This window comes from Mirounga leonina, unplaced genomic scaffold, assembly GCF_011800145.1.
Source record: "Mirounga leonina isolate KUSES-001 unplaced genomic scaffold, KU_Mleo_1.0 Mir_173, whole genome shotgun sequence".
Lineage (NCBI taxonomy): Eukaryota > Metazoa > Chordata > Mammalia > Carnivora > Phocidae > Mirounga > Mirounga leonina.
Genome location: NW_023270447.1, coordinates 69,670,409 through 69,693,279, shown reverse-complemented (window position 1 = coordinate 69,693,279; position 22,871 = coordinate 69,670,409). Strand labels below are relative to the sequence as shown.

The 22,871-nt window shown below is 49.1% G+C and overlaps 2 protein-coding genes across 3 annotated transcripts in view; one reads left to right on the top strand and one right to left on the bottom strand.

Moving 5' to 3' along the window:
• RBBP4 (RB binding protein 4, chromatin remodeling factor) overlaps positions 1-2,458 on the top strand; it is a 28,289-nt gene extending 25,831 nt beyond the window's left edge. The window contains exon 12 of the mRNA XM_035019198.1: positions 1,463-2,458. Within this exon, the coding sequence (XP_034875089.1) occupies positions 1,463-1,528 (66 nt within the window). The 3' untranslated portion in view covers positions 1,529-2,458. The remainder of the gene's footprint in view (positions 1-1,462) is intronic.
• On the bottom strand, positions 2,297-19,490 carry SYNC (syncoilin, intermediate filament protein). Of its 2 annotated transcripts, XM_035019196.1 has the most exons (5): positions 19,348-19,490; positions 12,620-13,772; positions 4,921-5,045; positions 4,667-4,743; positions 3,432-3,518 (listed from the first exon to the last, which is right to left on the bottom strand). In XM_035019196.1, the coding sequence occupies exons 1-5, from the start codon at positions 19,398-19,400 to the stop codon at positions 3,508-3,510; spliced, it is 1,419 nt and encodes a 472-aa protein (XP_034875087.1). In that variant the 5' UTR covers positions 19,401-19,490; the 3' UTR covers positions 3,432-3,507. The 2 variants fall into 2 exon arrangements, with proteins under 2 accessions (XP_034875088.1, XP_034875087.1); XM_035019197.1 differs by lacking the exon at positions 4,667-4,743 and having other exon boundaries at positions 2,297-3,518.
• Between the last annotated feature and the right edge of the window lie 3,381 nt (positions 19,491-22,871).

The following is a 22,871-nucleotide window of genomic DNA, read 5'->3' as shown; positions in this document are numbered from 1 at the left end:
TGCATGGGTAGTCTAGGCACTCAGGGCTTGACTCTGGCCTCTGAAGTGTGGATCATAGTCTTGTGGGACTACGCCCTTAAACCTATGGAGTCTGATGCTACTTTCGGGTGCAGTTAGTGTCAGGATTGAATTGAATTGTTAGACACTCAGTTGGGTGAAAAAGAGACTATATTTTTGTCGTCAGAAAACATTACACAATTGTATATTTTCCTGTTCCTGCAGTCAGATTACAGGCTCTTTGAAGAGAAGACTATCCCATCCTTTGTAGCACGTAGCCTAGTGATTTGTGCATAGTAGATGCTAAGTAAGAACAGTAAACTTTGCCCAAATGAAAGTGTTTTCTGTATTTAAGATTATGCCTTTCGGGCGCCTGGGTGCCTCAGTCACTGGGCGTCTGCCTTAGGCTCAGGTCATGATCCCAGGACCCTGGGATCGAACCCCGCATCGAGCCTGCTTCTCCTTCTCCCCCTGCTTGTGTTCCCACTCTTGCTGTCTCTCTCTCTGTCGAATAAATAATAAAGTCTTTAAAAAAAAAAAAAAGATTATGCCTTTGGATGCAAGTTTTTCATCAAGTAATAGAAGTAGAGATTATTTTATGCTAAAGCAGTTTTCTTTTAAAAATATTTATAAATTGGGGCGCCTGGGTGGCTCATTCGGTTAAGCAGCTCAGGTCATGATCCCAGGCTCCTGGGATTGAGCCCCGCATCGGGCTCCCTGCTCAGCAGAGAGCCTGCTTCTCCCTTTCCCTCTGCCTGCCGCTCTGCCTACTTGTGCTATCTCTCTGTCAAATAAATAAATTAAAAAAAAAAATTATAAATTGAGTTTTGAAACCCATGGTTTGAGGGTGGGCTCTTAATGAAGACTTTCTAATTTATTTTCTTATAATCACAGAATTATACAACTGTCATCACAGTAATTTACCCCTCAGAAAAACCCCCTACCCACTAAGCATCACTCCCCATTTTCCTCCAGTCCTCCCAGCGTTACCCCCATCTACTTTATGGATTTGTCTGTTCTGGACGTTTAATATAAATTAAAAATGCAATATGTGACTAGCTTTTTTTTATTGCCAGATAACATATTTATTTATTCATTGGTCATTTAATGGACATTTCTGTTGTTTTTACTTCGTGACTCTTGTGAATAATGTCCAGTAGAAGGACTCCTGAAGGTTGAGTATCAAGACAAATAGTAACCGTACTTCAGTTTTGTGGGAATGTCCTAATCTAGTTGGCCTGTGGGCCAGCTGCCTGTTTTTGTTGGGACACAGCCATTCATACCCATTCATTTTCAGATGGTCCCTGGCTGCTTTCATGCAGCAACTGCAGAGTTGAATAGTTGCTACAGAGATTGTGGCTCACAATCTGTCTCCCTGGCCTAGTCTGTTTTTGAAACTTTAACTTCAAGAAGTATCCTTCATGTTTACTAAATATCTTTTTCTCTGTTTCTTGTTTTGGGGCAGGCAGAGAACATTTATAATGATGAAGATCCTGAAGGAAGCGTGGATCCAGAAGGACAAGGGTCCTAGATATGTCTGCACTTGTTGTGATTTTAGACTCCCCTTTTTTTTTCCTCTCAACCCTGAGATTGATTTAACACTGGTTTTGAGACACAGACTTTGTTTGGCTATCTCTCTATGATAGGTACCATCAACAATGTTATTAGCCCAAACAGAGGGTGTTTTCTAAGTATTAACTGGGGGACTTGATTCAGTAAAGCCACAGACTTATATTTAAATTTTCTTTAGAAATTTTCTAGTAACAAAGGTCTAAAGTAGCCACAGAAAGGGGAATATTATGTGTGGTTATTTTTCTTCTTAGGCTATATCCCCAAGTTTTTCAGACTCCTTTAAGTAAAGGCTAAAGTAAGGAAGGAGTAGAGCCAAGTGAGGTAGGTGTCTGAGCCATGAAGTATAAATACCACAAGATGTCATTTTTATTCAGGAAATGGGGGAGATTCAAGTCATATAAATTCCTATTCTAAAATTTTCACACCTGACTTTCCAGGATGCACATTTTCCTATGTAGACCAGTCTCCTCTCAGTTTCTTCAGTTAAGTCAAAACTATGTGTTCCTCTTTCCCCCATATATTTTTGCTTGTTAGTGTATTTCTTGAGCTGTTTTCATATTTCTTTCCTTTCTGTGAAATGGTTTTTTAAAAAACTTGGGACCACCAAGTTGTAAAGATGTATGTTTTTACCTGACAGTTATACCACAGGTAGACTGTCCAGTTGAGAAGAGTGAACTGATAGCTTGTATTTGTTTTTAAAATTAAATTAATCCTGGATAAGAGTTGCTTTTTTTTTTTTTTTTTTTTTTTTTTTTTTTTAGGAGTTAGTCTTTGACCACTAGTTTGGTACCATCTCTATTTTGGGTGACCTGTTTCACCAGCAGGCCTGTTACTCTCCATGACTAACTGTGTAAGTGCTTATAATGGAATAAATTGCTTTTCTAAGTAACCCCATGCTGATGGGTTTTATTTGGTATACAACATTCATCAAACACCAGTCTGGCTTCTTGAAGAGTTGTTCAGAGGACAGTTACTGTGTATGGTCTTCGACTATCAAGAGCAGAATTAAATATAATAGACCCAGAGCTATAGAAAAGAGCTTTACTCCTTCCCAGGGAAAGTGCAAGACATGAAACACTGAGCCAGAGGTACACAGATTAGTCTTTGATAACATAACATCTTTTTGAAGTCTGTCCCTAGAGAACTACGTGGACTTCCAAGACTGTCAAAGGCAATGTGGCAGAGAGCATTTAAGGCAGACTTTATATTTGGAAAAGGTGTTTGAACCTTTTCCCATAGAGAGGTTGACTCTCCCCAGTATGTTTTTCACTGGAGCCTGTATTTAGAGGTTAGAAATAATAGGCTCTTGAAAGTCTTTATCACCAAGTGCCATAACCAGATAAAATGCCTGGTTCTTTGCCAGTCACTCAATTTAACGGAGTACATCACTCTGACCCAAAATCATTTTCATGAGGCACAGTCTTTGGGGAAATCTGAATATCCTTAAACCTTTAGGTTCAAATCTAGATTGGTTTCTTTTTCCAAGTCAGTAGTTCTGAGTGTAGTGAAAATTACCTTGACACAGGAGTAAACTGTAGGAATCCACACAGACTTAAACTTTGTAAAAGGATTCACTTTAAAGTCTAACACTCATGGCACAAAATAATTCAAATTGTAAACCCATATCATGAAAATCTGCTGCCTTTTGACCCTACCAATGCTCCAAAAAGTTTTGGGTCAACACAAGGCAAGATACATTCTTCACAACACTAAAGTGTCCATACATCCATCATTTACTCTGTGCACATGGGAGTTGCTGCCAGAGGACAGAAGGTTCATTTAAAACAGGTCAGCCAGTATTTGTAACTTTCCCAGGGTGAATTGCTTGCCAAGTCCTTGGCACTCCCTTCTCTGGAAAAAAAGTATGTCCAAAGGGTACTTAGTGATCCTTTACTAAAAGGTTTTTTGTTTCTGGGTTACAGATTCGGCCATACGTTTCTAAACAGCCCCTGCAAGGTTGAGAAAAGAAAAAAGAATTAAGTTCCTACTTGGTGCAACTTGAAATAATACAGTGTAAAGTTCATCACAGCGAACTTCTGAAGTTTAGTTAGTGCTGGCTAAGCTGGGGAGAGAGTGCTAGAGTGTAATTTACATATGATTAGCGATGAATTTCTCCTCACCAAATGCCTATTTGGGTGCCTCCTATTTACAAAATTGAATGAATGGTGACCTATGTGGTGGTGATGGGAGGGGCTAGCTAGAGATTTTCTCTGCCCAGGTTAACCATACATGGGTATTAGAGTACTGGGGTTCTGTAGTTTCGTTTCTTAAGATGAGTTGTTGCCCTTTCCCTATTGTACTTTTAATCTGATCCACACAATGGTGTTTAACATATCATTTTCCTCAATTACAAGGTTCTCTAATCTCCCAAACAGTAAGCGTAATCAGTCATGCCTGGATAAAACAGGCATAAAAGGATAAAAGAAAATGCTAATAAGTTAGGAAAAGTATCAGTTATAATTGTTATTTGTGAGTTTGTATCCAAGACACAAGATTAACTAGGAAATTAAGAATAATATTTATGGGCATCTGTCTAGTATACAACTTGACCCAGACCTTTTTTAATCCTTAGTTTCTTTATCCTAGAGAATCTAGGACTTCATACAGAATATAAGAACATTAGTATATAAAGAAATGAATGGATAGGTGTCTTGCTTGTTTCATATATTAAGCAATAATCCTGTCCCACAGGCTATAAACAACATCCACTTGAGCCTTCTTTATGGCTTCGAGATTAATTTAGCCTTTTGGCCTCCGTTGTCAGTCTGAATTAGGTAGCATAACTGTCTTCTCTGCTATTCTAAGGAAGCTATTTATGAATAGCAGATGGGGTAGGATAGGCCAAGGAAAGTAAGAATGCACAGAGCCCGGATGTGTCATCCTGTTAGAGAACTCCTGGTGATAATTAGAGCATATTTTGAGTCCTGCTAGAAACAAACATTCCAAGTGACCCCTGAATGCTTAAACCAAGCAATGTGGAGGTATGCATTACTCCTAATGGACTTGTCATTTGACACACTCTTTTCTTAAGGCATTAGTATTGTTAAGTTAGGAGCAACAATAAAGCAAACACCACTCTTACACCCTCAAGGATCACCTTGAGACTGTGTCTCGGTTCCACCTGCCTGAGAAGTGGGAGCGTTAGCCTGTCCCAGGCTCTTGGATAGCATAGCCCTTTAAAAAAAGAGATCCATTTTCCATCTGTCATGGATGAGCACAATTTGGAAATCATTTCCCAAGTCACTTTTTTGCTTTTCCCTGTTAAGTGAAATTTCCCCCGAGCAACATCTGCCCTCACCACCATCCCCTCAGCCAGTGTTGGTTAAGATCTGAGTAGCAGCAGAAACTGACTTATAAGTGGAGAGCTCTTCAGCAAGGCTGATCCTTAGCTGCTCCATCTCTTTGTTCTTCTGTTGCTGGAGTTGCACCCCGCTCCTTAACTGCCTCTGTCGTTCTTCCATTTCCTCCAGCTGTTCCTGCAGTGAGAAGGCCAAGAACATCTCTAATGAAGAATAGTAAAAGAAGGCCAAGAACATCTCTAATGAACAGAATAGTAAAAGAAGGCCAAGAACATCTCTAGTGAACAGAATAATAAAAAATGAACATTGTCCGTTATAGTTGATAAAGCACTTTTTTACACATGGTTTAACCTTCACACCAGTATTGAGTTTGAGAATCTGAGGTTCAAAGAGGTGTTTGGACAAAGCGATCCTACTCTTGCCAATGGTGACCTGAAAGGGGTCTTGTCTGTACCCGCAGATGACTGTTTAATAGAATCCTGCAAAGGGTGGGTGGGTGCTCAGAGGGATTTTTGTTTTGTTTTGCAGAGGGATTTTGTTTTGTTTTGGAGTTTTGTTTTCTAAGATTTTATTTGCCACAGAGAGACAGCAAGAGAGGGAATATAAGCAGGGGGAGTGGGAGAGGGAGAAGCAGGCTTCCCACGGAGCAGGGAGCCTGACGTGGGGCTCGATCCCAGGACCCTGGGATCATGACCTGAGCCAAAGGCAGATGCTTAACGAGTGAGCCACCCAGGTGCCCCTATTTTGCAGTCTTAAGTGTGGGGGAGGATTTTGGTCCTCTAGTTGGTGTGCTGAGAGTTTCATGGACCTCTGGCTTGTGCAAGTTTGTTTCTATTAGGATAATCAGTTTTTATATCAGCCTGCAACTTAAGTTAAAGGAAACCAAGTCTTGGGGCACCTGGCTGGCTCAAGTCTGTGAAACATGCAACTCTTGATCACAGTGTTCTAAGTTCGAGCCCTGTGTTGGGTGTGGAGCTTAAAAAAAAAAGAAAAAAAAATCTTTGTAAGCAATTATTAACTAATTCCAGGAGAGTTCAAGTACTAGAAGTCCAGTTGTTTACAGGAAAAACAGTAAATACAAGTTTTATATTTGAACCTCCTTCAAGACCAAGATAGCTCTACCTGGTACTTAACTGTAACATCCTATGCAAATAGGTGCTTTATTAGGATGTTGGCTATCACAATGGTTAATTTCCTATATCCTGTACTCATTACACTAAAAGACTGAATTCATTCCAAAATGCTAAATTGGAAGATGAAGAAGCAATGCCCTGGAGGCCCTCAGGAGCCGTAAGGTAACTGTTTCCCATTCTGCCAAAACCAGACAGGATACGTTCTGTAAACTGTCTCTGCCCAGGATTAATGCCTGAGGAGTGAGGTAAGGAAGATGTCAGCCAGTCAGTCTCTGGCATAGCTGCTAGCTGGCGTGGATCCTCGGGAAGCATGAGGGAGATGGAAAGGGAAGGGAAGTTGAAGTTGGAAGGCCTATTTTAAAGATTTTTTTTTTTTTTTTGACAGAGACATAGCGAGAGAGGGAACACAAGCAGGGGGAGTGGGAGAGGGAGAAGCAGGCTTCCCCGCGGAGCAGGGAGCCCGATGCGGGGCTCGATCCCAGGACCCCGGGATCATGACCTGAGCCGAAGGCAGACGCTTAACGACTGAGCCACCCAGGCGCCCCGGAAGGCCTATTTTAAAGGGGTGATGATTTCACCTCAGATTTTGAAGAAGAATAAGACAGGAATCCAGTTTGGGTACATGCTGTTATTAGAAGGGTCTAAATAATTGCTTCTCTGAGTCACCCTTGGTATACCTGTAGCACATCAGTCTGCAGTGTTTGATACTCTGGCTGAATCTCCACATCCATCAGCCTTACCAAAAGGCCTTTTTTTAGCGCCTTAGCCATACTTCGGCACCACACAGAGACGCAGCCTTAGCATCTAAGCCTGTCTTCTGAAGGGAAGCATCTGCATACCTCTGCCCCAGTTTCCCAAGCCAGGAAACCTGTATTTTGGTGAGGCATAAAGGTATATGCTTGGGAAGGCAGTCTGTACCATCAGCGATAAACTGACGGAGGAACGGTGTCACAGAAAGAAGTAAATACTGCTATGGCAACTGGCATTAAACACGACCTCCAGTCTTAATGCTGGGTAGCACCAACCAGATTAACTTTCCAAAAACTGCTTTATCAGCTCAGTCTTTCAAAGGCTTTCCATCTTTTTAGTCTGGCATTCAGACCCCTCTAGTTTGACCCCTACCTCTAACTAGAACCTCCATCATTCTTCATATGAACCCTTCGCCCTAGCCTGCACCGTGTTGAATGGAAGCCGCTGCAGGCCACGTGTGGCTGGCTCTCAGGTACTAGAACTAGGGTCTGTCACCTAAACAGTGGCTGCTATGTTGTATCACTATCTTTTTTATTCATGTCTAACTCCCAGTCAGATGGTAGGTTCCTGTCCAGCACCCTACACATAATGCTTGCTGTGAAATATGTAGATAGAGTAAACATTCCATAGTTCAGCCTAAGCGACCTACCATTTTCAGCTAAAAACTTTGACAATGTTCTCAGCAAATTCCTTGTACCACCTACTGCACCAGTCACCAAATCCTACGCAAATATTTTACTTCACGTATCTTACATTCTCTCTCCCTCAAAGTGGTCTTTCCAGGCTCTCTCAATTCATCCTGCACACTGCCATTTTTAAGAGCACATACCTATGTGCCAGGCACCATTGGAAATGCTTCACAAATATGACCTCATTCCTTGCAAGAGCCCTGTGATGTGAATTATTACTAATCCCAGTTTACATGTGAGGGACTGGAGTCACAGGTTAAGTAATTTGTCCAAAGTTTCCCAGTTAGAAGTGGTAGAGCCAGGGGCGCCTGGCTGGCTCAGTCGGAAGAGCCGCTCAAACGGCTCTTGATCTCAGGGTCGTGAGTTTGAGCCCCATGTTGGGTGTAGAGATGAGTTTAAAAAAGTGGTAGGGCGCCTGGGTGGCTCAGTTGGTTAAGCCACTGCCTTCGGCTCAGGTCATGATCCTGGAGTCCCGGGATCGAGTCCCGCATTGGGCTCCCTGCTAGGCGGGGAGTCTGCTTCTCCCTCTGACCCTCCTCCCTCTCATGCTCTCTGTCTCTCATTCTCTCTGTCTCAAATAAATAAATAAAATCTTTTAAAAAAAAAAAGTCTCTTAAAAACAAACAAACAAACAAACAAAAAAAGTGGTAGAGCTAGGATTTGCCACTGGCTTAGGGCTCATGCTGTACAACCCCTTCGCCGCCTTCTTATCTATCGTCTCTTCGGTGGTCCTCAGACTTGGGCATGAAACCCCAGGAGGAGGCCATATTGAAGTGCCCTTGCCACAGAAAGTAGCTCCTCACTTTTGCCATTCCACATAAGATTCCGTTTGGGGGAAACGGGTCTTTGGCTTTGGAGGAAACCCTTTTTTTTTGAAAACCACTGACTGAACACATCAAACCCTTTACACTCCGGTCCCAATCTACCTCTCCAGCCACATCTGTCTACTGCTTACATTCTTTATGATTCAGCCACACTGAGCTCACTTCCCTTAACAATGTCTTTTTGTGTTTCTATGCTTTTGTGTAAGCTGTTCCCTCTGCCTGGAATGCCTTTCCCTTGTCTACCCAGTGGATTGATTCTTCAACGCTCAGCTCAAACACCTTGTGGAAGTTGAATATGAACTTGAGCTAGATTGCCCAGGGTCAGAATCCTCCTTCCATCACCTCCTAGCCATATAACCCTGAAGAAATGACTTAACTTTTTTGTCTCATCTCTCATTTTTCACAGTGACTAAGTCGTACCTATCTCACAGACAGGTAAGGATTAAATGAATTAATACATGTAAAGAACTAAAATTATGCTAGCTGTTGTTAATCCTCATGAAATTTCCCCTTTGCTTCCCAAGGCTTCCCAAGGCACTTGGGATTCACAAATCTACTTCACTGGTACAGTGCCTTATTCCTACAACTATTACAGTGTTTATTACATTGAAGAATATTATTTCATTGATTCTAAGGCTTTCACATTTTAACATCTCAGGTCAGGGTGCATTTTAAAAACAAGTGTCTTAGATTTTATGAAATATATTCATTTTATCTGGTATCCTTCCTGGACTATAAACCATTTGAGGGCAGGAACTACCCCCCCTCTCCGAGCCATTTCTCATCTTCTTCTCTGCCAGCACCTAACTCACTGCCTGGCACATGGTAAGTAGGCACTAAGAAAGTATTTGTTGAATGAACAGGTGATGGCGATGAAAGAGGCAAAGTTTACAACTGCAAGAGTGAAGTGTACCCTTGAAAAGTAGTCAGATGCCATAAGTGACCTTTGGCAAACAGTCTGGGAAGCCATTTCAGAAAGAATTTGCTCACTTAGACCTTGATTCCCACTTTATGAAACAGCAATAGGAGACATTTCATCAAGCGTGTTTTTCATAGAATGATCTTTGGAAACCTGCAGCGACCATCAGATCTGAAACAAATCCAGTACCCTGATGAAAATCACAGGGGGGGGGGACATTCTTTTTTTTTTTTTTTTTTTAAGATTTTATTTATTTGACAGAGAGAGACACAGCAAGAGAGGGAACACAAGCAGGGGGAGTGGGAGAGGGAGAAGCAGGCTTCCCGCGGAGCAGGGAGCCCGATATGGGGCTCGATCCCAGGACCCTGGGACCATGACCTGAGCCGAAGGCAGATGCTTAACCAACTGAGCCACCCAGACACCCCAAGGGGGTAAACATTCTACAACCCTCATTTTGTGTCAGAAAACTCCCCCAAAGGGAGCGCCTGGGTGGCTCAGTTGGTTGGGTTGGGTGCCTGACTTGATTTTGGCTCAGGTCGTGAGATTGAGCCCCATGTCAGGCTCTGCGCTCAACACAGAGTCTGTTTGTCCCTCTCCCTCTGCTCCTCCCCCTGCTCATGCTCTCTCTCAAATAAATTAAATATTTAAATAACAAAAAGCTCCCCCAGAGGATTCCCTGTTGATGGCACCACTGTCCCAGTGAGCCTTGCCTGAGGTCTCAACACCCTCTGTGACTTCTCACCTCCGCCCCCTTCATTCAGTGGCCACGTTTATCCTGCATTTGTTCTCGAATCCATCCCCTTTCTTGTATTCCCCCTACCATTTTTTCCTCTTACCTATCATAGCTTCCTAATTAGTCCCTAGCTTCTAGGTCTCCAGCTCATTTTGCACACTGCCACCAGGAATTTTTCTAAAAGTAGAGAGGCGGTCATGTTACTCCCTTTACTGATGCAGCTGACTACTGAATGAAATCCACATTCCCTCGTCTGGATTTCAGAGTCCAATATGATCTCAAATCACCTTTCAGTTTCTTTTTCTTTTTCTTTTCTTTTATTTATTTGAGACAGAGTGAGAGAGAGCGAGCTAGCATGATTGGGGGAGGGGCAGAAGGAGAAGCAGACTCCCCACTGAGCAAGAGCCCGACGCTGGGGAAGGGTGCTCCATCCCAGGACGCCAGGATCATGACCTGAGCCACCCTGGCACCCCACCTTTCAGTTTTTCACCTCTCACATATTTGGCATGTGTCGTGTCAAATATATTAAAGTTACCTTCACCTATTTCTTTTTACTTTTTTAATGTGACTACTAGAAAGTTTAAAATTCTGTATGTGGCTTGCGTATTTCTTTTGGACAACACTGGTCTAGGTCTTGCCTAAACTTCGGTACCCAGCTCAAATAATACTCATTCTTCCATGAAGTGTTCCGTGCCTTAACCGATGACTAAAATAATTTCGTTATCCTATAGCACTTTTAGCTGCACCTCTCTTAAATCACATGCTGCTTTCTCCCCAGGTTACAATTATTGTCTGAGTACAAGCTATTAAGGATAGTATTTATTTAAAAAAAAAAAACAAAAAAACGCTCTTTCACTAGATTGTGAACCAATAAAAAAGCAGTGGGGGAGGGGATTGAGGGTAGTACACGATACATTCACTATTAGGGCCAAAAGCTCCATTGCTTTCATAATACAAGCTATAGAAAGCTTGACAAAATCTTAAGTGAAGTGAATGCAGCCATTTTCAACAGGGGACCTGTTCCTTGAAGGATGTATCAGACTACCTGGAAGGGCGTAAGCGTTTTAAATTTATCCAAAGGAACGCGTGTTTCAAAAGATGAAAATACTGCTCTGAGAGGCTCTCACAGTGGTCCGCGGTGCTTACGTCAGCACTTAACTGATATGTCCCCTGAGCCGCAGCGGCAGAAGTAAGTAAACCATACTCCCTTCTGAAAGCTCACAGTCTGTGGGAGACAGACAAAATTGTGTTTTCACTTAGTATTTATATCCCACTCTGCCTATAAAGAGATTAGGGGGCACCTGGGTGGCTCAGTCAGTTAAGCGTCTGCCTTCGGCTCAGGTCATGATCCCAGGGTCCGGGGATCGAGCCCCGCATAGGGCTCCCTGCTCACCAGGGAGAAGCCTGCTTCTCCCTCTCCCTGCTGCTCCCTCTGCTTGTGTTCTCTGTCTCTCTGACAAGTAAATAAATAAAATCTTAAAAAAAAAAAAACCAAAAAACTGGCTCACACTTAATCAGAAGTAACTCGAATACAAGCGAAATGGTGACAATGCACTAAAAAAGAAAATGAGGACTAGAGCTTTATAGATTTCATCCCAGTTGTGTGTGTGTGTTTTTAAGTAATCTCTACACCCAGTGTAGGGCTCGAACTCATAACCTCGAGATCAAGAGTTGCGTGCCCTACTGAACAGAGCCAGCCAGGTGTCCCTCATCCCAATTTTATTATTATTATTTTTTAAGATTTTATTTATTTATTTGAGACAGAGAGAATGAGAGAGAGAGAGCACATGAGAGGGGGGAGGGTCAGAGGCAGAAGCAGGCTCCCTGCCGAGCAGGGAGCCTGATGCGGGACTCGATCCAGGGACTCCAGGATCATGACCTGAGCCGAAGGCAGTTGCTTAACCAACTGAGCCACCCAGGCGCCCCCCTCATCCCAATTTTAAAACTGGGAAGCTTCAGGCAGAGATGGGACAGGTGAGACTTGAGGATGAATACACGGGGAGGGAGAGAAGGAACATCCCGCCTAGCCTCGCCCCTCTTGCTCTCTCTACTCAAGCACGATTCATGCAGAATTGGAAAATTGTACTGTGGAAAGTGCACTGAAATATTCAGGGCTGGTCAGATCAGGGGGCAAAAATCCCCAGCTCAGGGGCGCCTGGGTAGCTCAGTGGTTAAGCATCTGCCTTCAGCTCAGGTCATGGTCCCAGGGTCCTGGGATCGAGCCCCACGTTGGGCTCCCTGCTCTGCGGGAAGCCTGCTTCTCCCTCCCCCACTCCCCCTGCTTGTGTTCCCTCTCGCTGTGTCTCTGCCAAATAAATAAAAATCTTTAAAAATAATAATAAAAAAAATAAATAAAATCTAAAAAAAAAAAAAAAAAAAAAAGAAAATCCCCAGCTCACTGAGCCTGCTTCCTCATCTATGAAAGCAGTAATCCTTGATTCGGAGGATTAACGAGAGGACCGAGTGACGACGGTGTCGGGGTGCAGCATGCACTAGGGGCGCAGACTGTTCTCAGCCCCTAGCACGGGCCTGACTGAGTGGAATGAAGAGTGGAGTAAGGAAGTGAGTGGACGCCCCAAGGAGTAAGCTGTTCTTCCCACACGAGAGAGGATCCTTCAAAGTGCCCGGAAGACTTTTGGCTCCGGTCACGTCCTCCTTCCCCGGCTAACGGGCTGCACTTGTGCGGGCGCCCAGGGGGCCTACCCGGTACTGCTGCACCTCCTCATCTCGCTTGTGCCTCACAAGCCTGATCTGCTCCTCCACGTTCCTGTTCTGCAGCTGGAGCTGCCGGGCCTCTGCTTGCAGGGATCTCAGAGCCTCCTTCATCTCTTGGATCTCGGCCTGGGTTTTCTGTAGAGCTTTGGCCGCAGCTTCTTTCCTCTCTAGAAGGCGCAGCAGCTGAGGCTCATACTCCTCCTCCAGGCCCTGGCGGCTCTCGGCCATGAGGTTCTCAAACTGGGCAGAGAGCCGCCGGCTCTCTTGGAGAAAGTGCTCGTCCCTCTGGCTTGGAGGGGCTTCTAGTTGTTGCCGTAGCTGCTCCTTCTGCCTCCGGTAGGCCTCCCGGAGCTGGACCAGTTCCTCGGAGAGCTGGGCTGCCCGGGTGGTCAGCGCGTCCCGGAGCTCGGCAAACTGGGCCACGTCCTGCCGGTGGCACTCCAGCTGGTACTGGCAGGCCACACACTCCTTGGTCACCTTGAACAGCCTCTGCTTGACCAGCCGGATCTCCTCCCTTAGCCCGTCCCTCTCCAGCTCCACCTGGGCGTGCAGCTTGTAGGCAGCCAGGATGTCCTGGTGGACCTGCTGCACCTCCTGCAGGGCTGGTTCCCGGAGCAACACCAGCTCGTGGATGAGCTGGTCCCTCTCCCCTTCCAGCTGGGCCACAGCTTGGACACACTGCTGGAAACGCTCCTCCAGCAGTTCCAGATCCTCTATGCTCAGACCGTCTGTGCTGGGACTAGGCCCGGCGCTGAGGCCCTCCTCAGGGCGAGCTGTCTCCTCGCTCATGCCCGTCTCTCCCCCATCACTGGTCTGCTCTGGGCTTGTGGTCTCTTCTGGCTTCGCGGGCTCTTCCACATAGAGGATCTCCTCTGGCTTCGCAGGCTCGTCCACATCCAGGGCCTCCCCTGGCTGCCTGGTCTCCTCGATGTGCAGTGTCTCCTCGGGCTTCTCTGTCTCTTCCACACACAGTGTCTCATCTATCTCATCGAGGTCACCTTTGTCCCCCAGGAAGAGAATGTCCTCTAAGTTCAAGGTCCCCTTCAAAGACAGACTCACTTCTGGGTCCAAAGTCCCCACCTCAGGGGGGGATTCAGAGTTCTCTTCTTCAAGAGGAGAACTGGCTTCTGCTCTTGTTTCCCTGCAAGAGAAATGACTTAAAGTGAGAGGACAGCCACAATCCCAGGATGGTTGGCAATGGGAGCCTTTAGGGTTATATCCGGGTTGCACATCTCAGAGGGCACGTGTCTGCTCCCACCCCCGTCCACGCATCGCTCAGGTCCCCTGACAGCATCCCCATGATGTCAGTGTCTCGTCTCTGCTTACATACATACATACCTTCAAGGCCGGGACACTCACACCTGAGCCGCCACGATTTGTTCCGCTGTCATAAGAAAATTCTAGTGTTGAAGTAAAACCTTCTCTGCAATTTTTTTTTTAAAGATTTTATTTATTTATTTCAGAGAGAGAGAATGAGAGCGAGCACATGAGAGGGGGGAGGGGCAGAGGGAGAAGCAGACTCCCTGCAGAGCAGGGAGCCTGATGCGGGACTCGATCCCGGGACTCCAGGATCATGACCTGAGCCGAAGGCAGTCGCTCAACCAACTGAGCCACCCAGGCGCCCTTTCTCTGCAATTTTTAAATTTTAATTTAATTTAATTTTTTTAAAGACTTTATTAATTTATTTGACAGAGAGAGAAAGTGAGCACAAGCAGGGGGAGCAGAGGGAGAGGGAGAAGTAGGCTTCCCGACGAGTGGGGAGCCCTACGTGGGGCTTGATCCCAGGACCCTGGGACCATGACCCGAGCCAAAGACAGATGCCCAACCAGCTGAGCCACCCAGGCGCCCCTCAGCAATATTTTTTAAAAGATTTATTTATTTTAGGGGCACCTGGCTGGCTCAGTTGGTTAAGCGTCTGCCTTTGGCTCAGGTCAGGATCCCAGGGTCCTGGGATTGAGCCCCAAATTGGGCTCCCTGCTCAGTAAGGAGCCTGCTTCTCCCTCTCCCTCTGCCTGCCGCTCCCCCTGTTTGGCTTGCTCACTCTGTCAAGTAAATGGATGGAATATTTTTTTTTAAAGATTTATTTATTTTAGGGAGAGAGAGAGGATGGGAGGAGGAACAGAGGGAGAAGGAGAGAGAAACTTAAGCAGACTCCACGCGGAGCACAGAGCCCAACTCCGGGCTCAATCTCACAACCCTGAGATCACAACCTGAGCCAAAACCAAGAGTCAGACACTTATCCGACTGAGCCACCCAGGCGCTCCTTGTCTGCATTTTTTACCTAGACTTGATTCCTCTTTCTAGAATCCTCTTTCTAGACAAACCTAACTACTTTCTCATGTAAGTTCTTTAGACACCTAAAGAACAGTAACATCTTTCAATTATGCCATGCATGCCAAAGTGTCCAGTGCCCTCCTCATTTGGATCACTTCTTTTTGACTAGGCTCCAAATTGTCACTGTCCCTTGGGGATGGGTATTGGAAAGAGTACCCAGATGTGTTCGGAGCAGTGAATCTCTGGACACTATACTCCTATTGATAAAGGCTAATATTGCCAACATAGAACAGCTCTATCATATTGTTGACAAATACTGAGTTTGACTAAAAGCCTTAAGACTTTTTCACACCAAGTGCTTTTAAATCACATCTCTCGTTCCTGTAAAACTTCATTCCTCTTGTTGGGGCGTCTGGGTGGCTCAACTGGCTAGGCATTTGACTAAGGGCTCTAGGATTGAGCCCCACGTTGGGCTCTTCTCTGGGCATGGCGCCTGCTTGAGATTCTTTCTCTCCCTTTGCCCCTTCCCATCCCCCCCTCCCTCTCCAAAATAAAACAGAACAGAACAAAACAAAACTTCATTCATCTTGTTAGGACTGGCCCATCCTCTGGCCTGTCAAAGGCTCTTGAATTCAGATTCTGTGATTCTAACGGAGAAGCTCCTTAACCCAGCGGCCAGTTAGTTGCCTGCTAGCTCAACCAGTTCCTGTTAAGGAATAGCCTCTTGCTTCTTTGGCCTTCAGATGGCTTTGGTCCTTCCTGTTTCCAATGCATCTTACCTGCCTTGGATCTCTGAGCAGTTCTTTGAAAATATAAAATACCATGGAAATAACAATAAATTATACTTATAAAGGTCTTATATGTGGGGCGCCTGGGTGGCTCAGTCGTTGGGCGTCTGCCTTCGGCTCAGGTTATGATCCCAGGGTCCTGGGCTTGACCCCGTATCGGGCTCCCTGATCAGAGGGTAGCCTGCTTCCTTCTCCCTCTCCTGCTCCCCCTGCTTGTGTTCCCTCTCTCGCTGTCTCTCTCTCTGTCAAATAAATTAATTAAAAAAAAAGAGAGATTAAGTAGTTTGCTCAAGGGAACTCAGATACTCCTTGGGCACCAGTTATAAGACAGTCTAAATCTGAGTATAGTTTTAAAGAAAACTACTTTAGATATAAAGTATAAATGAAAAGCCCCTGTATCAAAGAATTTATGTCTTGAAAAAGCTTACTTGTGGGGTGCCTGGTGGCTCAGTCGGTTAAGTGTCTGCCTTTGGCTCAGGTCATGATCCTGGAGTCCCAGATTCAGGCCCGCATCGGGCTCCCTGCTCAGCGGGGAGTCTGCTTTTCCCTCTGCCCCTCACCCCACTCGTGCTCGCTCTCTCTCTCTCAAATAAAAAAAAATATATATATGTATATATATATATACATCTATCTTAAAAAAAAAGAAAAGGCCTACTTGTGTCCAGGTTTTAAGCTCTATATCTTAGCTCCAAGTTCCCACTACAGATTATTTTTATTCTAAGATTTGATTTATTTATTTTGAGAGAGAGAGAGACAGAGCATGCGCAAGCAGGGGGCGGACCAGAGGCAGAGGGAGAGAGAGAATCTCAAGCGGACTCCATGCTGAGCATGGAGCCTGACAAGGGGCTGGATCCCACAACTATGAGATCATGACCTGAGCTGAAATCGAGTCAGACGCTTAACTGACTGAGCCACCCAGGCGCCCCCAGATTATTTTTCTTCTAAATCATTGTGTATTCTGTCCTCCTCTCTAACACCCCAGGAATCCCTGGCTTCCCATTCTGTGTCTCATGGTGGCCTTCAGGAAACCACAAGTGTGGCTTCACCAGGCCCCGGACGTCCCTGGCCTCACACCACCCAGCACCTGCACTGAAACCTAAAGCTTGAAGACAGCCTCCAGAGTCACCTAATTAGTTCGTCCCCGTCCCTCTACCAGAGAGGGTGTTGTTTAGATCGCTTCAGCTGGTGTCACTTGGCATCTCAAACTATCCTCCTCCCTGGGCTTGCTACACCTGTATTCTCCAGCTCGGAGAAGCACAGCCCCATACAGCAGGTTGAGGAGGCAAAGAATCCTTAAGCAGCTCTTTCCCTCACCCATGTAGCCAACTCGCTGAGAACTGACCGATCTCAGAAAGTCTTCAGTCTCTGGCCCCTCCTCACCCCCTTGCCGGGGCCCTACTCCAAGTCATCACCACACACCTGCACTTGCGTGAGAGCCTTCCGACGGGCTTTCTTCCTTCTCACGCCTGTCCATTCTCTACAGTCGACGGGCTTTCTTCCTTCTCACGCCTGTCCATTCTCTACAGTGCCACAGCTTGCCAGAACGTAGCCGGGGCGCACCACTTCACGCACGGACAGCCCACTGCCTAGCATAGATTCAAAGCCCTTAACCATGTGGCCCCAACATACCTTTTCAGCCTCAGCTCGCACTACTCCCTGCCTCCCACCCAGGGCTTGACAATCCAGAACATGCGGCAACATTTTCACACCTCCTACTCCTAGCCCACTATGTCTAAAGGATCCAGCTGAGAAAATACAGCTTACTGTAGGCCACCGGATTAGCGAACAGCCTTGCACTACCTGGAAAGGTAGAGCTCCTAGCGCCAGGAAGGATGCACCTGCTCAGCCAGCCAGACCCCCTTCGGTCCTCAGTAGGGCCCCTGCTTTCCCAGCAGACGGCCCTCACACGCTCGTGCTGAGTCCTCTCCCCTGGAATGACGGAACTGTGTTCAAGGCAGGATTCCAAGTCTTTCACGCGAATAGTCAGGTACATGAGGCTCATCTTTTACCCCCATTTTGTACGTGAGGACACCAAAGCACTGAGTAAAGAACTCAAAGTTCCACGACTTGTAAGTAAGTGGCGGCGCTTGCAGAAGATGGCCTCGGGCTCCAAAGCTGGGTGGAGCTCCCGCTGACCCCTCTGCTCCCAGAACAGCCCTGAGTTCTACAACAGGTGCAACAGCTACAGCAGGGCTAACGCAGCTTAGCATTCAAAATAGACTTATTTACCTACTCGTAAATGTCTGCTCATCCTTCAAGCCCTGCTCAAACTGCATCTCTCCCCCAAAGTATTTCGCAGACAGACCCATTATGGCGTTCTCAAGGCCCTCTGTGTGCAGCTCATCATTGCACTTAGCGCTCTGTATTACAGCAGTGAGTGTGTCCGTGTCCCCTGAGAGTCCATTTCCTAAGGACAAGTAATGCTCTCATTCCCTGGGCACCTCAGGGTGGGGCTCTGTAGAGGGAAGTCAGGCAGAAGCTGACTGGGGTCCAAGGAGGAAACTTGCCCAAGGTCAAGTGGCCCAGCTGGACGTGAAACCCTGTCCCCCTGACCCCCAGGCAGCGCTGTTACCCCCCACACTGTGGTGGCCGCCGTCACCCCCCCCCCCCCCCGAGCGCCAGGCCTCTGCTAGAGACTGCCCTCACCCAGCTGTCTCTCTCTCAGAGCCGGGGAAAGTAGAGAATGGGGGGTCTAGGGGCTGGCGAGCCGGCTCAGCTGGCGGCCCTGACCTCAGGCTTCCTTGGGCTCCAAGCTGCCTGCCTCTGCCGCTCGGTCCCTGGTGCTGAAGGGCTGCAGCAGCTCCCGCCGCTGCATCAACGCCACGGCTAGGAGTGTCTGTGACCCTGACCCGGCGCGTGAGTCGGTGTGTACCTGGCTGCGTGTACTCCTGTGTGTGTGGCCATACAAGTGGTCGTGCGTGTAAAACTATGCTCAGCTTTGCGCTGTGTGTGACACCGAAGGGGGACGGTGTGGGTGTGGGTGCACCTCCACCTCTTCGGGGTTTAGTCTGACCTGGGGCAGAAATCCTCCCTGCTGGCCCCAATCCCTGAGCCACAGGCCCTTTCCCCCTAAGCAGTGGCGAGCTGGCAGTGTGGATGGTCCCGGGAGGGCCTCGGCCGGCTGCCAAGGTCCTCCTCCCGGCCTGGGACGGGCGACCCTCCCCACCCCCAGCCCCCATCGCAGATCTCAAACAAGAGAGAGCGAGCTGCCAGAACAGACTCGTAACTCCAGGCTGGCAGCCGCCCAGCCTGCACCAAGTCTCTTCCACACAGCGAATCCGGCAACCGGAGGCCTCCTCTCCAGTTGCATTTGGGGTGAGACATGAAGGAAAGCGAGGAGCCAGCAGCGTCCTTGGCCACTCCGGCCCTGTGGCATCTGATGGTCGATGCCCACCAGTCCGACAGGGCTCATTCTCACCCAGGCCCGGGAAGAGGCGGGCGTGGGGGCTATAAAAAGCCACGGACCAGCGGAGGTGCCGGGACCCCGGGCCTCCCCCACCCTCCTCGGCCGGTGGCTCCGCCCGGTGTCAATACCACACCCCGGCTGGCCCACCACCCGCAGCCAGGACAAAGGTGCTCGCGGTGGGGGGGAAGGGGGGCTCCTCCAGCGCCCCCTCCCCACTGGACGGCGACGCGGGCCCTGCACGGTCCTACCTCGCGGCCTGGGCGGCGCCGTCCCCGCCGTGCCGGGGCTCCGGGCTGGCCATGGCTGCGCGACCCCGGGCTGGGCGGCCGCGTTATTAATAGCCGGCCCCGCGGGCCGCTCGCTCCGCGCCCGCGCCCGCCGCACTGGCAGCTGCCGCCGACACCGGATCCCGCCCGCCCCGGGCCGGGCGCGCCCACTTGGCCCCAGCTCCCGCCCGCGGGAGGAGGGAGCGGGCCGCGCGGCCGGGGGCGGGGGTGGGGGGTGGCCGATCGGCGTCGCCCAGACCGGCCCGCCCCGAGCTCTTCCCGAACCTTCTTTCCCTTCACCCTTTCTTTCCAAGGGTCCCAGTTGCGGGGGGCCGGGGAGGAGGGTGGCTCTGCGGCCCCGGGAGAGCACTGCCCCTGCCCGGCCGGCGGGGGCAGGGGTTTGGGGTGGGGGACGGAGAGGGACCCAGCACCCCAGCGCGCACAGCTCGGCGCCCTGCGATCCCCACCCGCGGCGGGGGGCCGGGGGGGGGCGGAGGAGAGGCCAGAGCGCCGTGTCCCGCAGCTGTCCTGAAGGGCTGGGGGAGGAGGTGTCACGGCCACACCCCGTGCGTTTGGGGACAGCCGGGAGCCTGTTGCCGGGGTTAGGGAAGGGCGGTGGGAGGACTGCGTGGAGGGGTTTAAGCCTATAAGGTCCAGTCCAGATATAACACCGAGGTCCACCCCCACGCTGCGAGGTTTCCTGGAGTCTCTCCGCTCGCTCCACCTGTCACCCGACCCAGCCCCGTTTTTGTCCCCTCCAAGGCATGCCCCCTCCCCCAAGGCCTTGGCCCATTAGAGTCAGGGTCAAATTTCAACACTGAAGTCTTTCTCCCTAAGCCAGAAGCTGCCGGCCCCATCCCAGACCTGGGCCTCGGGCATTCTTCCTTCTGATGCCTTTTTTCCACTTAACCCCTGTCTGGGGAGGTCTTTGACTCAATCACAGAAGAATGCTCTGCACTGTAAAGAGCGAGGGGCTGGATGTGTGTTTAATCAGAGAGGCCTTGAGCACGGGCGCCGGGTGGGGGTGGGGGGTGGGGGTAATGGTGCCGCTGTGTTGAGCGTGTGAGGGTTGTGTGTTGCGATCAGTGTGCCCACTGCAGGCTGCGTGAACACTACACGGGTGTGTGTGCAGGGGGAGAATGTGGGATTGCGTGCCCGTGTGTGACTCTGGGACGACTGGGGGGTACACGTCTGTGTGTGGGCATGTGGCTGTGTGCTTGTATAACCTGGGGGGGTAGAGAGTGGTTATTATGATGATGGGGGGTGGTGGGCTGTGTACGGGCCCGCGTGTAATTGCGTGCCCGTGAGGGACTGGGGCTGCCGCCTGGGAGCGTGGGAGTGGGTGCTCACAAGCCGACGCGTGGAGTGTCCCCTGTGCCTGGGGCCTGCACACCGGGGCATTAATCTGTGTATTTGAGCGGGCCGCCTGTGGCTGTATATTTATATCTCTCTGTCTAATGCACGGGGGTGGGAGATTAACACCCAGGGTAGCCAAATACACCCTTGTAAGGCATACACGAGAAAAAGCTGGGTTTTAAGGAGGCGGCTGGTCATTTTCTGACTTACTCCTAAAATATTCCAGGGGAGGAGGTTGGCAAAGCCTCAGCTGCTGGTCATTTGACAGCTTCTGCCAGTCAGAGGGTTGCTGAGGGAGAAAGGGCAAGGCCTGCTGGCGGCACTGTTGGCTGTGGGTGCTAGGCGACAGGTGGCAAGGTGGCATTAAGAAGGGCTACCCCTTCCCCTCCCACCCCCCAGCCCGGGAGCTGGCCCTGGGCTGTCCCCAAGACCGAATCCCTCACCCCCTTTGACCTCCCCGAAGTCCTTCTCTAGGCTGCAACTCTGAATCTCCCAAGGTCCCAGAAGCACATCTGCTTCTGTACCTTAGTTTTTGCTGTTCCCTCTGCCTCGAACACCCTTTCCAGCGCTTCACATCCCAGCTTCTACTCTTGCTGGGTCTCCACTTATATGTCATCTCCCCAGAAAACCCTTCCCTAATGTCCCCCGCCCCCGGCATAAATGTCTATCCATGTACTGTTTATTTTCGGTACAGCACTTATCACAGTCTGCGATCATATTGTTGGTTTTCCTCCTATTCTGCTGTCCCCACTAAAATAGAAGCCCCGTGAGAGCAGGGACTTGGCATGTCCTGTTCACTGCTGTGTCCCCAGTGCCCAGCACAGGGCGTGGCACATAATAGGATCTCAAATAAATAAGTAAATAAATATTGTTGAATGAATGAGAGAAAGAAGAATGGTCCTACCTAGGCCAATTCAGACAACATTTGATGCCCGCTACGCCCCAGGCCTGCGCTGCTCGCCACCACAGAGCCCCGGTGTGCTCAGGGAAACAGGTATTCGCATGTGCTCAGATTGTGTCTACCGAGACAAAGCGAGGTAGGTGAGGACACAGGACTCAGTTCCCTTGGCAAACAGTGGCACTCGGCCTGTGCTAGGCCCCGCCTCAGGGCGATCGGCCCTATTTGGCCCAGGCTCCTGCGTGCGAAGAGCTCACAGTGTAGAGGAGGCAAGAACTGATGTCTGGGGAGACAAACCCACGCAGAGAATAATGCTCAATCGGGGAGCTGAGTGATGTGGTAGGCAGTGAGAACCGGGGAAGCCAAGGATGGGAGAGATGAACTCTGGGACTGAGACACCCTCGCAGACAAAGGGACCTGGGCCTGGGAGGAGGAGGAAGGGTGAGGGGACAGCCATGCTGTCTCTCAGGCCCCTCCACAAAGCCACGTCCAGGAAGAACAGAGAAGGCCCTCCACACTCCATGCTTCTCTGCTGGGGCTGACCCCTGCTGACAGTCTCACCTGGCCTTATAGTTTCCGGTGGAATTTGGCCAATAGGAGACACTGACTGGAGGTCAGTGTGAAGGAGGGGAGTTAGACTGAGGTATTTCTACTACCCGCCTCCCCCTGTGATTTTGGCAGTTACTATGTTCCTCCACTGAAAGCCATGGCTCTTGAGGGGACGCCTGCACCCATGGGTCCAACTCTCTCCAGGTTCATTAACAAGGTTTCCTCCCCTTGCCCTTCAGGCTCCCCCCCAAATGATTCCATCCCACTGTCGGAAGCCCCAGGGTACTTCGCCATTCCTGCCACACCTCTGTGAATAGTTCCTTTATTAAACCCTCTCCTGGCTAATGCTTTGTATTCCCTTTTTCCTGCTCAGATCCCTAAGGTTAAGAACTAAACCAAGGGAAGGTGAGCCCTTGGCAGAGAATTCAGGAAGACCCTTTTTCTAAGTTTCTACCAAAACCAGAATTGGTAAAGTTGTGAACTGATTAAAATCCTATCACTGTTCATCCTAGGTGAACAGTGCCCTGGCCACCACTCTGGGCGGGAGCCCAACCCAAGAGGTTCCTCTTAGCTCACCTCACTCAGACTTCTGCCTGTAGTTACCCTGGCCAGGAGAACAGGGCAGGGAGGGGGCCGAGCGGGGAGGAATACGGGGGATGACTGGCAGAGGGATGAGCTTCAAAGTAGGGAGCCACCAGAGGGC

Bases quoted from the DNA above. Each gene is read 5' to 3' on its own strand.
- SYNC (XM_035019196.1), bottom strand. From the start codon at position 19,400: ATGGCCAGCCCGGAGCCCCGGCACGGCGGGGACGGCGCCGCCCAGGCC. The intron at 13,773-19,347 runs GTAGGACCGTGC...TTTCTCTTGCAG, and splicing joins GGCGCCGCCCAGGCCGCGAG to GGAAACAAGAGCAGAAGCCA. The intron at 4,744-4,920 runs GTCAGTTTCTGC...CTTTTTTTAAAG, and splicing joins GAAGAGCTCTCCACTTATAA to GGCTATGCTATCCAAGAGCC.